The sequence below is a fragment of the Podarcis pityusensis genome (genome assembly GCF_964106645.2).
Source record: "Podarcis pityusensis genome assembly, chromosome: 9".
Taxonomy (NCBI): domain Eukaryota; kingdom Metazoa; phylum Chordata; class Lepidosauria; order Squamata; family Lacertidae; genus Podarcis; species Podarcis pityusensis.
In genome coordinates, this window is record NC_138034.1 from 1802919 (window position 1) to 1816184 (window position 13266).

The 13266-nt window shown below is 45.9% G+C and overlaps 1 protein-coding gene across 8 annotated transcripts in view; it reads left to right on the forward strand.

Moving 5' to 3' along the window:
- The window catches only part of SCAPER (S-phase cyclin A associated protein in the ER), a 227172-nt gene continuing 213906 nt past the window's right edge, over positions 1-13266 (forward strand). For 4 of the 8 annotated variants that reach the window (XM_081021500.1, XM_081021502.1, XM_081021501.1 and 1 more), the window contains exons 1-4: positions 2-152; positions 5169-5244; positions 11763-11880; positions 12985-13055. In XM_081021500.1, the coding sequence (XP_080877626.1) occupies positions 97-152; positions 5169-5244; positions 11763-11880; positions 12985-13055 (321 nt within the window). In that variant the 5' untranslated portion in view covers positions 2-96. Of the gene's footprint in view, positions 153-452; positions 566-1923; positions 1983-5168; positions 5245-11762; positions 11881-12984; positions 13056-13266 lie in introns of those variants that run through there. The other 4 variants (XM_081021504.1, XM_081021505.1, XM_081021507.1 and 1 more) reach the window with 4 other exon arrangements.

The following is a 13266-nucleotide window of genomic DNA, read 5'->3' on the forward strand; positions in this document are numbered from 1 at the left end:
GCGCACGCTCAGTCGGCTCCCCTCGAGCCGGGGGGAGGGGCAGGCGCTTGCCCCGCGAGCGCCTTTCGTCGCCGCACCGGCAACCGGCGGGACGAGATGACGTCACAGCGGCGGGACGCACGCAGGCGGAACGGCGCGGCGAGGAGGCGCGTGTAAGTGGCCCCGCGGCGCCGCAGGGGCGGGCGGAGTCGGAGGGGCGGGAAGCAAGATGGCGGCGCGCCGGTCCCTCTGCCGGGCCGCCCCGGGAGGGCTGCGCCTCTGGGCCTCGCCCGCCTCCTCAGCCCGGCAGCTGAGGCCCAGAGGCGGGCGGAGGAGGAGGAGGAGGAGGAGGACTCCTGCCTTGCCTTCCCCGTCTCCCTTCGGAAAACGAAGAAGGAATAGTGGTGGCAGCCAAACCCCGCTGCCCTCAGGGCCGCCTCCCGGAGAGGCCGGGGAGCCCCTTCGCCGCTGCGTGTGGCACGAGCACCAGGGGCTCAAGCGCAGGTGTCGAGGCCGGGAGGAGGGGTCGCCCTCGGGCGCCTTAAACACTCACCGAAGAGCATTGCGGACACGGTCTATCCCAGGGGTAGGCAACCTAAGGCCCGGGGGCCCCAGGCAGCCCCATCGCCTTCTCATTCCGACCCGCGGACGGTCCGGGAATCAGCGTGTTTTTACATGAGTAGAATGTGTGCTTTTATTTAAAATGCATCTCTGGCTTATTTGTGGGACGTAGGAATTCGTTCATCCCCCCCCCCCCAAAAAAATACAGTCCATCTCACCACATGGTCTGAGGGACGGTGGACCGGCCCACAGCTGAAAAAGGTTGCTGACCCCTGGTTCATCCAGTTGTGGACGGTTAAGACATGACAGGCACGTCGTGCTTTTAAGGCGCAGTGGGCTTCTTGGATGAATGCCGGGGGTGTCATAAGCAATAGGGGCATATTTCAGAGGGGCAGCCTTGTAAGTCTGTGGAAGCAAAAATGACCGAGGAACAATAGGACTTTGGTTCTGGTTGATAGCCATGACATGCCTCCTTTACCCAGTTCCTCCTGCTTTTCTATGTTCCAGAGTGTATGTGAACAAACGTTTCACTCACCTTCCCACACTCTGTGATTTTTCATTAAATGGTCACAGCTGAGTGAAAGCCATGTCATTCTTTTTAATCAAAAAAAGTGTATACACGTTTCCATTTCTGGTCCATGTAGTTGTCCCCTTAATAAACAGTGTTTTCAAAAGAAACACACTTAAGGCCTTGGTGAAATTGGTAAGGGTTTTGTAAATTTCCTCCAGAAGGGAAACCTGTACTGATAAAAGGTACATCTCCTCCCTCCGCAGTCCTGCCTGCCAATTTTATTGAAAAAAGGAATGATGAAGCAACTGGAGGGAGAGTAGGTAACACAGAAAAGGAGCTTATGCCTTGTTACACCGTCACCAAACATGCCATCATGGGATTGCATTTCTTACCAGCTGCAGAACAGTATGTTCATTATCCTAGGTAGACAAGTATGGAACCGTTTCCTTGCATTACATATCACCACAACCTCTCCAGCTAAAATGGGGGAAGTGTAATTTGTGAATCGTGATAAATGTGCATTAACTGAAGCAGAAGGAGATTCCAGAGTGATCATTAAAGTGCTTGAAATGGTTGTGTGATTTTTGGACTGATTCTTCCAGCGGCCTCTGGTACTTTCAGACTCAGTTGCTGCTCGAGGAAAGGTGCTGAAGGTGGTGGTTGAAGCCAGGATAATTGAGTTGCTGAGGAATACTGTTCTGCACACTCCCCTTTCTTTTTTAAAAAAATGCTAATACCTTTGTTATTGTTATTGAGGCACTACTGATTCTTTGCACATAAGCAATGCCTACCTGAGGGGGTGGGTTGGGAACACACTAAATGTTTTCATTCCATAACTTGATATGTATATATTTTCTTTCTTTCTCCAAAAGTGGCTGCACACTTTATCCGGACTAAAAGTCCCATAACGGACATAACTTTGCCTTTCATGGTATGAACAGCACTTTTCCTCTTCCTCCTATAGACAGTGCTGTGGCACTTTAAAGTTTGTCTTAGTTCATCATGGCATGACTAGGGAGGCATTAGATGTTTTGTTGCACGGCACCCTCCCTCATACATCTTGGTCAGCCTCTTCCGCCTCCCACCCCGTCAGCCCCTCCCCTTGCTCCTTGCATGTTTTAGCAGTGGTCACAGGCCCTGTCTCCTTGCTCCCATGCCTTGTCACCTTCTGCAGCTCAGCCTTCCACTTGATGCACCTGCATTGCCACTCTCTCTTCTGTCTCGTCCGGGGGAAGATTATCCTGGGAGGCGCTTCTGCAGCTTCCTAGATTATCCAGTTCTTTTTTTTCTTTTTTTTTTAAGTGTAATGCCTTGTATGTTTTTTTTCTATGTAACATTTTTACAAATCCGTTTCATTTGTTGAGGCATTAGGGGGAGAAGAAAAGAAAAAAAAGGAAAAAAAAGAAAGGGGGGTGGAGGGAGGGGAGGTGGATGGGGGTGGGGTCGGGTAGCGGTGTTTCTATTATGCTTAATGTATGTAGAGTTTGGTGTCAGCGTGCTTGTGTTGTTCACTTGTGTTCCTTTGGTGGTGAGAGAGGTTGGGGTTGGCCTAGAGTGTGGTTGTTTGTTTGTGATTGGAGACCCTGGCTAATCTGAGAGTCTGGCAGCATCTTAAGAATGTTAGGAGACCCCTGCTGGAGACCCCAGAGGCCCATCTAGTTCAGCATCAAGTTGATTTTTGTAAACTGCTTAGACATTTTATTACAATAAAGCTATATATAAAGGTTGTGGAAGAAAGACAGACCTGAGTGGAAGACCACTCTCCTGACTTGTGATTCCCAACAACTGATACCCAGAGGCATGCCACTTCCAATACTGGAGGTAGTACACGGCCATCCTGGGTAGTAGTCATTGATAGCTTTATCCTCCAGAAATCTGTCTAACCCCATCTTAAAGCCATCAAAGTTTGTGGCCAACACTTTATCCTGTGGTAGTGATGCCATAGTTTAACTATGCGCTGTGTGAAAAAGGACTAACTGATCTTTTCTCTCAGCTAAAAAGCCCCAGTAGTAACCTTTCCACATAGGGGAGTTGTTCTAGCTCCTTGGTTATTTTGGCTGCCCCTTTCTCAGTGCTTTCCAGCTCAACAATATCCTTTCTGAGTTGCTGTTTTATTGTAGATTGGCACTGTGATGCTAGTATTGAAGACTGTTGGCCAAAAAGAGTCTGAAAGATGATGCGGGTTTTCTAGTGTGGTGCTTTCAGGTAATAGTGCCACCTTAGCTCCTTTCCACCAGAGGAGGGATAATGGGATAAAGCTGTGACGGCTGCAATCAGTGTGTCAAATTCTGGACATGCTCTCATTCTTGGCTGCCCCCTCCCCAGTGGGCTTCTCCTGCCTCATGTTTGAGCTGCTCCATGGCATGTGCTTTCATAGGCAAAAGCCTGTTTCGTCTGATGCACGTTGTGAATTGAGCAGCTATGTGTCCTCTTCGGTTCATTGGAGGAAAAATGAAAAAAAAATGAAGGCCAAATTTGTGTTTGCTTGTATGGTTCCGTCTGTTGCACCAAGTTGAATGATTCAAATATATCTCTCTTGAGCAAAATGAGGTGTTTTGTTGCTTCTATGGAACTAGGATTTAGTGTTTTGCTTTCCATTTTGTTGTGTGTTTTTGCACCAAGAAAAGTCCAAGATAAAGCAATCTTACTGTTTTGGAGTGTGCCAAGGAAATAATGGTAGTCAGCAGCAAAACAGCAATTTACATTTGGTGTAGGATTTTTGTACACAACCCAGTGCTTATTGCAGTTGCAGTTTTGAAAACCTGACGTTTTAGCAGCATCCTTGACCCACGTTGACCCATGTTGTTTTGTTTTATACATTAAGTTTTCAGAAATGTAAATTAGCATAAATTAAATTCAACAATAGATCTCATTGTTGTATCCATTCTGGAATCAACAACAGTCCCTAAGAGAAAAGAGTTGGAAAAGTTTGGTAAATCCCACTTATTCCAGAAGGGATGACTTAGGCCTAATGTCATGAGGGTGTGGGAAATAGAAACAATAAGATGTAAAGCAAAATAATGATTATAATAAAGAGTTGAGGTGACTAGTTTGTTTAAGGGTATTGCTAGGTATGTTGTACTCAGCACCACCACAATTGATGATCTTTTCCCATTAGTAGAATTGAAGGTCCTCCTCTTACCTTTCATACAGATAGCTACTACCTCTTGATTTATCCTTGGTTGTCTATTTGCATATTAGGAGTTTCTTCCGATAAAATCATACCATGCAAGGAGAAATATTTTTAAATCCTGTTCAGTTATAGAAGCAACTAAAATGTGAGAAGAATAGAGTGGTTTGTTCTCAAGACATGACAGTATTAATCCTGGTTTAAAGGTGGCTTATAAGGGACACGGGTGGCGCTGTGGGTTAAACCACTGAGCCTAGGACTTGCCAATCAGAAGGTCGGCGGTTCGAATCCCCGCGACGGGGTGAGCTCCCGTTGCTCGGTCCCTGCTCCTGCCAACCTAGCAGTTCGAAAGCACGTCGAAGTGCAAGTAGATAAATAGGTACCGCTCCGGCGGGAAGGTAAACGGCGTTTCTGTGCTCCTCTGATTCGCCAGAAGCGGCTTAGTCATGCTGGCCACATGACCCGGAAGCTGTACGCCGGTTCCCTTGGCCAATAAAGCGAGATGAGCGCCGCAACCCCAGAGTCAGCCACGACTGGAGCTAACAGTCAGGGGTCCCTTTACCTTTACCTAAAGGTGGCTTAGGGCAGTGTTATGAATGTGGGACATTGTCATGGATATTTTAAATGTAAGAATTGAAACATGATGCTTATTTGATTGCAATCTTCTTATATCTATGCTTCCCCAAGTTGTAGTTTTCTAGTGGTGATTACTCTGGTTGTTAATGAATAAAATGCATTGTTCATTCATGTTTGTCTCTGTAACAGCAGCGTAGTGCCCCATCATTGTTAGTCTAATACCATAGTCTTGCTAGCATGGCGGTCAGTGTGACTAGTCTAAGGAATTATCTGCTAGGCCAGCAAACTGTGGTCCACTAGCAGTATAATTGAATTTGGTGCCTGGGTGTAAATGTTAGTTGACTTTGCAACTTTAGGAATTCCTGATGCTTGTGACTTGAATATTAAATGTTTCTCTTTTATATTAAACAGCTATGATGACTTCATGGGGTCAGCAAAAAATGTGATAAATGAACCGGTTGATGTAGAAGACAGTTATAACATGATGGTAAGTTGTATGTCTACTATGGCCATATTTTAGGATCTTAACTTGTTTGGCTTGTCCTAGTTCACAGTTTTAGTTTCCACATATGTGGGTAATAGTTACCAGTCTTCCATGAAACTGGAAGGTGGTGGACTGTTCTTCACTGAAGGTTTTTAAGCAGAGGTTGGATGGCCTTCTACCAGGAATTCTTTAGTTGTGATTCCTACATTGAAGTGGGTTGGACTAGATGCCCCTTGAGGTGCCTTCAAACTATACCATTCTGTGATTCTATAATTTGATTTCTTCCCCTGCTGCTGAATCCTTCTTTGCTGTGTTAACTGATCACTACTAATCCTTTTTCTTTCTTTCTAACCCAGTCCCTTTCTATGTTTTGATGGATTTTCACATTTTGCACTATTAGGAATCAGGCAACTGTTAAACAAATTCGGAATTCATTTCTTATAGAAGCATTGCTATAACCTAGTTGTGTTGTTAAAAGGTCATAACTTTAATTTTATATCTTTTATGCTAGCTTGCACCAAATCCTAAAACTTCTTCATCAAATTTTCCCCACCAGTGATGCATATTATGTCCTTTCTTTTAGGGATGGGCAATGTTTAGCTGCTCTACACACACATATACTGTGAACGTTTCTAGTTTTAAACTGTTCATGATGGTTTTATTACATTTTTGGTTGTTGTTAGCTGCAAAAACAGTGCCCTCCTCACTGAATTAACCTCTTCACATAAACCTTCAAATGCAGTTAGTGGTCTAGTAAATTTATTGTTTTTATTCATGAGATGTTCTGTTTGAAAGTGCTGTAGCCATGTCTCTGGTGAGGAAAGTTTTTTTCTTATGACAAAAGCACATATATATTACCATAGAGATTTTGAAAATTGCTGTTTATGAAAAGAGAACCAACGTTTGCCTAAGAAATTGCCTTTATTTATTTATTTAAATTTGTATACCACCTGTCAGGGAACTGCCATCAGTGCCGGAGGGAGAGAGCAAAATCCAGAGGGATTCCAGAGAGTGTCCAGGGATTGGGAGAGGCAGCCCATCTTCTGGGGAAGAGAATCAGCGTAGCACCAGTGGAGAAGGGGGGCAGATGGGGGAAGCGGCGAGGCGGTCCCATGACTCCTTGCCGGGGACCAGCGGGGAGAGTAGGGGTCCTCCGCTGCCTATGCCCTCCTTGCGCAGAAGGCTTCCGCGCAGAGAGAGTAGGAGGAAACTAGGCGTCAAAGAGCTTCTTTGCTGGAAGAAGTTTAAGAAACGCCCACTGACGGATTCTGCCAGCGATTGAGACAGCCACGGGTGAGTGGCTGTCCGGACAGAAAAGGTTCACTCAGGCAACCCAGCCAGGTGTTTGCACCGGCTTACGCACGAGCAACCCCTAGAACCATTACACCACCCTTCATCCAAAGATCCCAGGCCGGTTCACAACAGAAAAATACAAAATGAGAATACAAAATACATAATAAAGAACATGTCACAACAAGTATTTTAATGCATCTTAAAATCTGGTGTGGCCATTTGCCACAGTTTTATAAACAACAGGAATCACACTGTTTATATTTGAAAGGCTTTTTGAAAGCATTGTGAAGAATGGATCCTTTCCAGTCCCTCACAGATCTGTCTTTTATCAACAAAATGATGGGGAGATCGAGGCAAAGTCCTTACCCATCAAGTTCAGCAGTCTCTGGAAGACACCCACTCCCTGTCTCAGATAGAAATTGCAGCTAGTTCACACAATATGTTTTTCCTCAATGCATGAACAATTCTAACTATCCCTTAGTCTCATGTGGGCAAAGTTAGGCAAAGAGCAGACAAACTTTGCCTCAGTTCCTATGCTGATCATTGGAATTATTGCCTGCTGTATTCTCAAGTGCCTGGTTCATGGGTTGAACTGGTTTGGGGCTTCTTGTGTGACTTACTATGCACTGTCATCTGCTGCCTCATGCCTCTGTCTGTTTTCTTTGACCTCCTTTTATCTGTGGAACTCCTTGCCACCAAATATTCAATTCTTCAGTCCCTCGACTTCCTTCAGAAGTGACGAAAGCAGTCTTTCCTCACCTGGTGCCTTGCAGTTGCTACTGCACTCCAACCCCAATAATCCCTGGTGGTCAGTGGTAAGAGATGAGGTGGAGTTGCAGCCCAGAAAAACATGCAGGGCACCAGGTTGAGGAACTGTGACCTGGACATATCTATTTTACCACCCCTTCTCTAACTCACTGCGCTTTTAACTGAGATGGGTGGTGTGCCAAGTGATCAGCTTTTTTTGTTGTTGTATTGCTTGGAGGGCTTACAGCCAAGGCGGTAGCGGCGGTGGATCTTTTATTCCTCCTCCTGCTTTTGGGCTGCTGATTGCAGTAGCAGCGGAGATAACAGCACAACTCACAGTTGTGCTGCCATCTTGCAATCAGCGTTTTCTGTCCCATCCACCCCCACCCCAAATGCCCCTTAAGTTGTGTAATGCATTCAGGAAAGAGTGGGGAGATGGCAGCCTGTAGCAGCAGCAGCAGCTGCCTTTTTTGTGGCAACTGTCTTTATCCTTCCCAGAATATGTCTGGGGTGTTCTGGGTGGTGGTGTTGCAATTAGCAGTGACTGAGAGGCTCTCTGTTCCTTCCACCCTGCATAGCAAAAATAGTGTTAAAAGAAAAATCTTCAGGGCAGCGGAATGAAGGCTCCCCCTGCCCTGAAGAGGCTTTGTGCGGCTAAGCCAGAAGCTAGAACAGTGAGAGGGAGCGCTGCGCAGCGATCTCTCTTGCTGTTCTGGCTTCTGGGATAGCTGCGCAGCCTGCATTCGCTCCATAAGACGCACACACATTTCCCCTTACTTTTTAGGAGGGAAAAAGTGTGTCTTATACAGCGAAAAATATGTTAAGTTGATTCTATGACCCATAACGACTACCAACACAGTAGCCAGTAGGCCTGGGCAATGTATTGATATATTACCCAGGACCAGTATGAGGGGCGGACCGCGATGGCGGCTTCACTCGGCGGTATGTCGCGAGTGAAACCGCCACCTCCCCTGAGTCCCTCTGTCACCAGCTCCCAGCACACCAAGGGAGAAACAAGCTGCAGCCAAGTCCTGGAGGCAGGGGGACTCAGGAGCGGCTGCGGTTTCACCCACAACATACTGCCGAGTGAAGCCGCCATCCCACTCAGTCCTCATACCAGCAAAGAGGGAGAAACAAGCTGCATTGTCAAGGCGCCAATACAGCTTGTTCCTCCTCTGCTCCTTTAGACTGCTTGGCTTAGAAGTGGGCAGCTGCCCTTGCCTCAGTCAAGCTGTTTTTTAAAAACCCTGTCTTGTCAAATTTCCCCCGAGTTCTATCCTTCCAAGAAGATAAACAAATCCACTCTCTTCCTCCCCAGAAATTTCAAGCTTAAAGTTCTCACCTGAGAATTTCCAACTCAATTCTACTTGCTTCTTCAGTTGTCTTTCCTTACCTCCTCCTTTATTTCTCTGTTTGCCTAGATGGTAAGCCTAGGAGCAGTTTCTACACATTGTCAAGTTTGTTACATATCATACAGTGTCTTGTTTTTAGGTGTCGCAGAAAAAACCCTGATATTAATGGTTAATATTGCACAGCACTGTATTGTGTAAAGTCTAGAATGTCCCTTCTTATACCTTTTTTAAAAAGAGTGTGATTTATAAGGTATAATTTCAATATAGCAAACTGCAGTGTTCCAGCTTGGTTTTAGTAGCATGTGAATGCCTTTCCAGCTCCCACCTTGAGCTTGCCTTAAGGATTTTGATTCTTTTGCAGAATCATTTCACCTGGTGCAGAATTAATGTTGGGTCCTGACAAACCATAGTTTTCAGTTAAGGAGATGGTCTTGATATGTGCAGTTTCATTCCTGTCCTTTCCATACTGGTATTTAACTGTGGTCTCATATGTGCCAAGGCAAACCATGGTTTCCTTGCAAACCAAAGATTGACACCAGTTGTTTGAAGTGGGTTTGTGAAACATGGTTATAAGAGAATTGGCTTATGTTAACCATGGTTTTGTCAGGTTGCACTCATAGCATGGCACCGTAGTTAGCACTGGAAAGTTATCTTAACACTGGAAACATAGTTATCTTAACAGAGGAGAGGGTTCACATATTTTTAATACTGGCTCCCTGTTTACAAATTGTGGTTTGTTGGGAGCCAGCAGTCGCACTACACTAACCTATTTGTGCCTATTTTGCTTTCACAACCAAATGCATTTATGTACAGTGGTACCCCGCAAGACGAATGCCTCGCAAGACGGAAAACCCGCAAGACGAAAGGGTTTTCTGTTTTGGAGGCGCTTCGCAAGACGAATTTCCCTATGGGCTTGCTTCGCAAGACGAAAGCCCATAGGGAAATCTCCGGGGACCTCTTTTAAATGCTGGTGGTGGGGAGCAAAGCCTTTCCCCCCCTCCGGCCTTCAGAAGAGGTCCAGGAAGGCCGGCGGGGGCCGAAAGGCTTTGCTCCCCACCGCCAGCATTTTAAAAGCAGTCCGGGATAGCAGGGAAGAGCTTCCCGCTATCGCGGACGGCTTTTGAAGGCAGGCGGGGGGGAGCAAAGACTTTCGCCCCCCGCCCGCCTTCAGAAGAGGTCCAGGACCTCTTCTGAAGGCTGGCGGGGGGCAAAAGTCTTTGCTCCCCCCTGCCTGCCTTCCCGGGAGAGCGGAGAAAGGCAGCGCCTTTCTCCGCTGTCCCGGACGGCTTTTGAAGACAGGCGGGGGTGGGCAAAGACTTTCGCCCCCCGCCCGCCTTCAGAAGAGGTCCAGGACCTCTTCTGAAGGCGGGCGGGGGGTGAAAGTCTTTGCTCCCCCCTGCCTGCCTTCCCGGGAGAGCTTTTGAAGGCAGACGGGGGGCAAAGACTTTCGCCCCCCGCCCGCCTTCAGAAGAGGTCCAGGACCTCTTCTGAAGGCGGGCGGGGGGCGAAAGTCTTTGCTCCCCCCTGCCTACCTTCCCGGACGGCTTTTGAAGGCAGGCGGGGGGGCCAAAGACTTTCGCCCCCTGCCCGCCTTCAGAAGAGGTCCAGGACCTCTTCTGAAGGCGGGCGGGGGGCAAAAGTCTTTGTCCCCCCCTGCCCGCCTTCCCAGGGGCTTTTACATCGCCCCGGACAGCGGAGAAGTCCTCCGCTGTCCCGGGCGATTTTAAAATGCCGCCCGCCAGCATTTTAAGATCGCCCTGGACAGCGGAGAAGTCCTCCGCTGTCCCGGGGTTTTTTAAAATGCTGGGGGTGGGAAGAAAAGCCCTTGTCCCCCCCCCCCAGCCTTCAGAAGAGGTCGGGGGACAGACTGTCCCCGGACCTGGTCTGAAGGCGGTTTCCTTAGGAACGCATTAATTGATTTTCAATGCATTCCTATGGGAAACCGTGCATCGCAAGACGAAAAACTCGCAAGAAGAAAAAACTTGCGGAACGAATTAATTTCGTCTTGCGAGGCACCACTGTAATGTTCTTTCTCTGGGCAACAAAGATGTCTGGTGTTTAGAGTACTGTCAAATTATTACAATGCTGTCCTTCTGGGGGAGAAATATTGGATGGAGATGGTTCAGTTCATGTTAAGGAACTTGAGAAGCATATCTAAAATGTGCAGAATTGTGAATAGTGACAGTTCCACCCTTTGCAAAAATTTGGGAAAGCAAAACATTGTGAAAGAAGCAGCTCAGAGATGCCTGTTTGAGTTCTTCTGCATGACACTAGATGGCACACTGTGTCTTTGAAATCAAGACACTAGAAAATGATTGGAGGTGAAATAAAATATAAAAATTATCAACATAGCGCAGTATGTCCTCTTCGTATTCTGCATTTCACCCCATCCATTATTGCTTGGAAAAGTCTCTTGCTGAGGGGTTTTATATGTGCAACTGCGTCATTACACGTATCTGAATGTATTTGCTTGAGCTTAATTATTAACTTGTTAATTAATATTTTAGACTATAGCTCTCATAGCTTCTCTGACCATTGGCTATGCTGGCTGGAACTGATTAGAATTGGAGTCTAGTAACATCTGTAGGGCCACAGGTTAGCCACCCATTGTAGATCTTTGTGGCTGGTGTATAAAATAACAGTTATATAAAACTTTTGTGTGTGGTTTTTTTATTGATCAGAAAAAATATATTAGTGACCGAAGACTTAAGAGATGGTTCAGAAGTAACAGTAAACTATGATTTGCCAATGGCTGATAAATCAGGATATAAAATAATGCTTTAAAGCTAATTTGCAAACCCCAGTGTGGGCACATTGTGGTTTTTGATAAAGTGTCTTAACTGACAAACCATGCCTTGGGACATTGCTCAGTCCATGGAGGCTGCAGTTTAGGATAGCATCTAGGTACTCTTAGGGAAGGCATAAACAGTATTTTTTCTTATACAGCTGGAGCATGAATCACCACTTGAGTAAAGGAAGGTTAGCTCAAACCATGGTTTAGCATTGAATTGGAACCAACCCAATCCAATGACTGCAATCCTATGCCCTTTAAAGTAATCCTCATTGAATAAGGTGTAGTTTGGATAGGATTATTGTGCTGTTAGTGAAACAATTTCCCTCTCTTTTCAGGCTTCCTTCCAGCGTTCAAATAGTCATGACAAGGTTAGAAAAATTGTGGCTGAAGAGGGGCGCACAGCAAGGAACCTGATTGCATGGAGTGTGCCCTTGGAAAGCAAAGAGGATGATGGTATGCATTAACCATGGATCATATTTATGTTCAGCAAGTAATTATGCCAGTGAAACAGATTGGCATTCTTTTCAGGACAGGCAAAGGAAAGTTCAAATGTGGTGTACTTTAACTTAATGGAATTCGCCATCACATGATTTAGTTGTGGTCACTGTTTTAGATGGCTTAAAGGGGGATTAGATGAAGTCATGGAGGAAAAGTCTGTCAATAGCTGTATACTGTTTCCATGTTCAGAGGTCGTAAGCCTCTGGACACCAATTGCTGGGCGTGGCAGGCAACAGCAGGAGAAGACGGTTGCCACATTCACGTCTTGCTTCTGATGTATCTGGAGAGTGGCCTCTGTCACACAGGATGATAATGGACTAGACCAGTGGTTCCCAATTAGCTAAATACTGCAGTCCCCGTGTTTCACAAAAGCCAAGCCATGGACCCCCTACGGTTGAAAATGTTTATATCTCTATGGTAGTTTTGGTTGTGTGAATGGTGCCATGGACTGCCTGGGTGGGTTATGCAGATCCTCTTGGGTCTGCGGACCACCAGTTGGAAACCACTGAACTAGATGGACCTTTGGTCTGCTCCAGCAGGGCTTGTACTGTATTCTTATTATGCCTGTCAGTCCCCCCCATAAGGCATGCAGCTAGAACTATAAAAGCAAGAAAAGGTTGAGCACCAGCAAAACTGTATACCCCCAAATTAGTGCTCTAATTATGGAGTGGAATGTTCTCCTTGACATCTGACATAGTTGCCATTTTTACAGAGTATGATTTTACTAAAATTGGAGAGAGCCTGGGGTTGTGAGCTATGCATACCATTAAGCTCCCCCCCCCACCTCTTCTCCTTTAATTTTTGCCAAAATCCGATAAAAATGCAACCCATCTGCTAGGCATGAAGGAACTCAAGAGTTGTTAGATTTATGAAAAGGTCATATAAATGCCAGTGAAGTTGGATGTTGATTTCCAGCACCCTAACTAACCACTGTCCATTCTGGTTGGAGCTGATGGAGTTTAAAAAGTCGAGCAACATCTGGAGGACCACAGGTTTACCATATCCAATGTAAGCATTACGGAATTATTGCTTGCTTCAAATGCTGTTTTCTTTTCACAGGAAAACAAAAATGGCAAGTAGGAGGGAAATCCAAAAGAATAACTCAGGGAACTCATAAAACTACTAAACAGGTACATGCAAGTTTTCTTGTTGGGTTGCTCTTCATACCACCCTAGAAAAGTAATGTGTTCTGAAACAAAACTTAAATGCTTCATTTGGAATGTTTTGTTCAACTGTACTGGAGATAAAATATATCTTAAGCCATTCCCATCCTTCCACAAAGCAGTTTTATTTCAGTGTTTGGTTTGCTGGCATTGTGTTTGGATGATCATATGCCAGTTA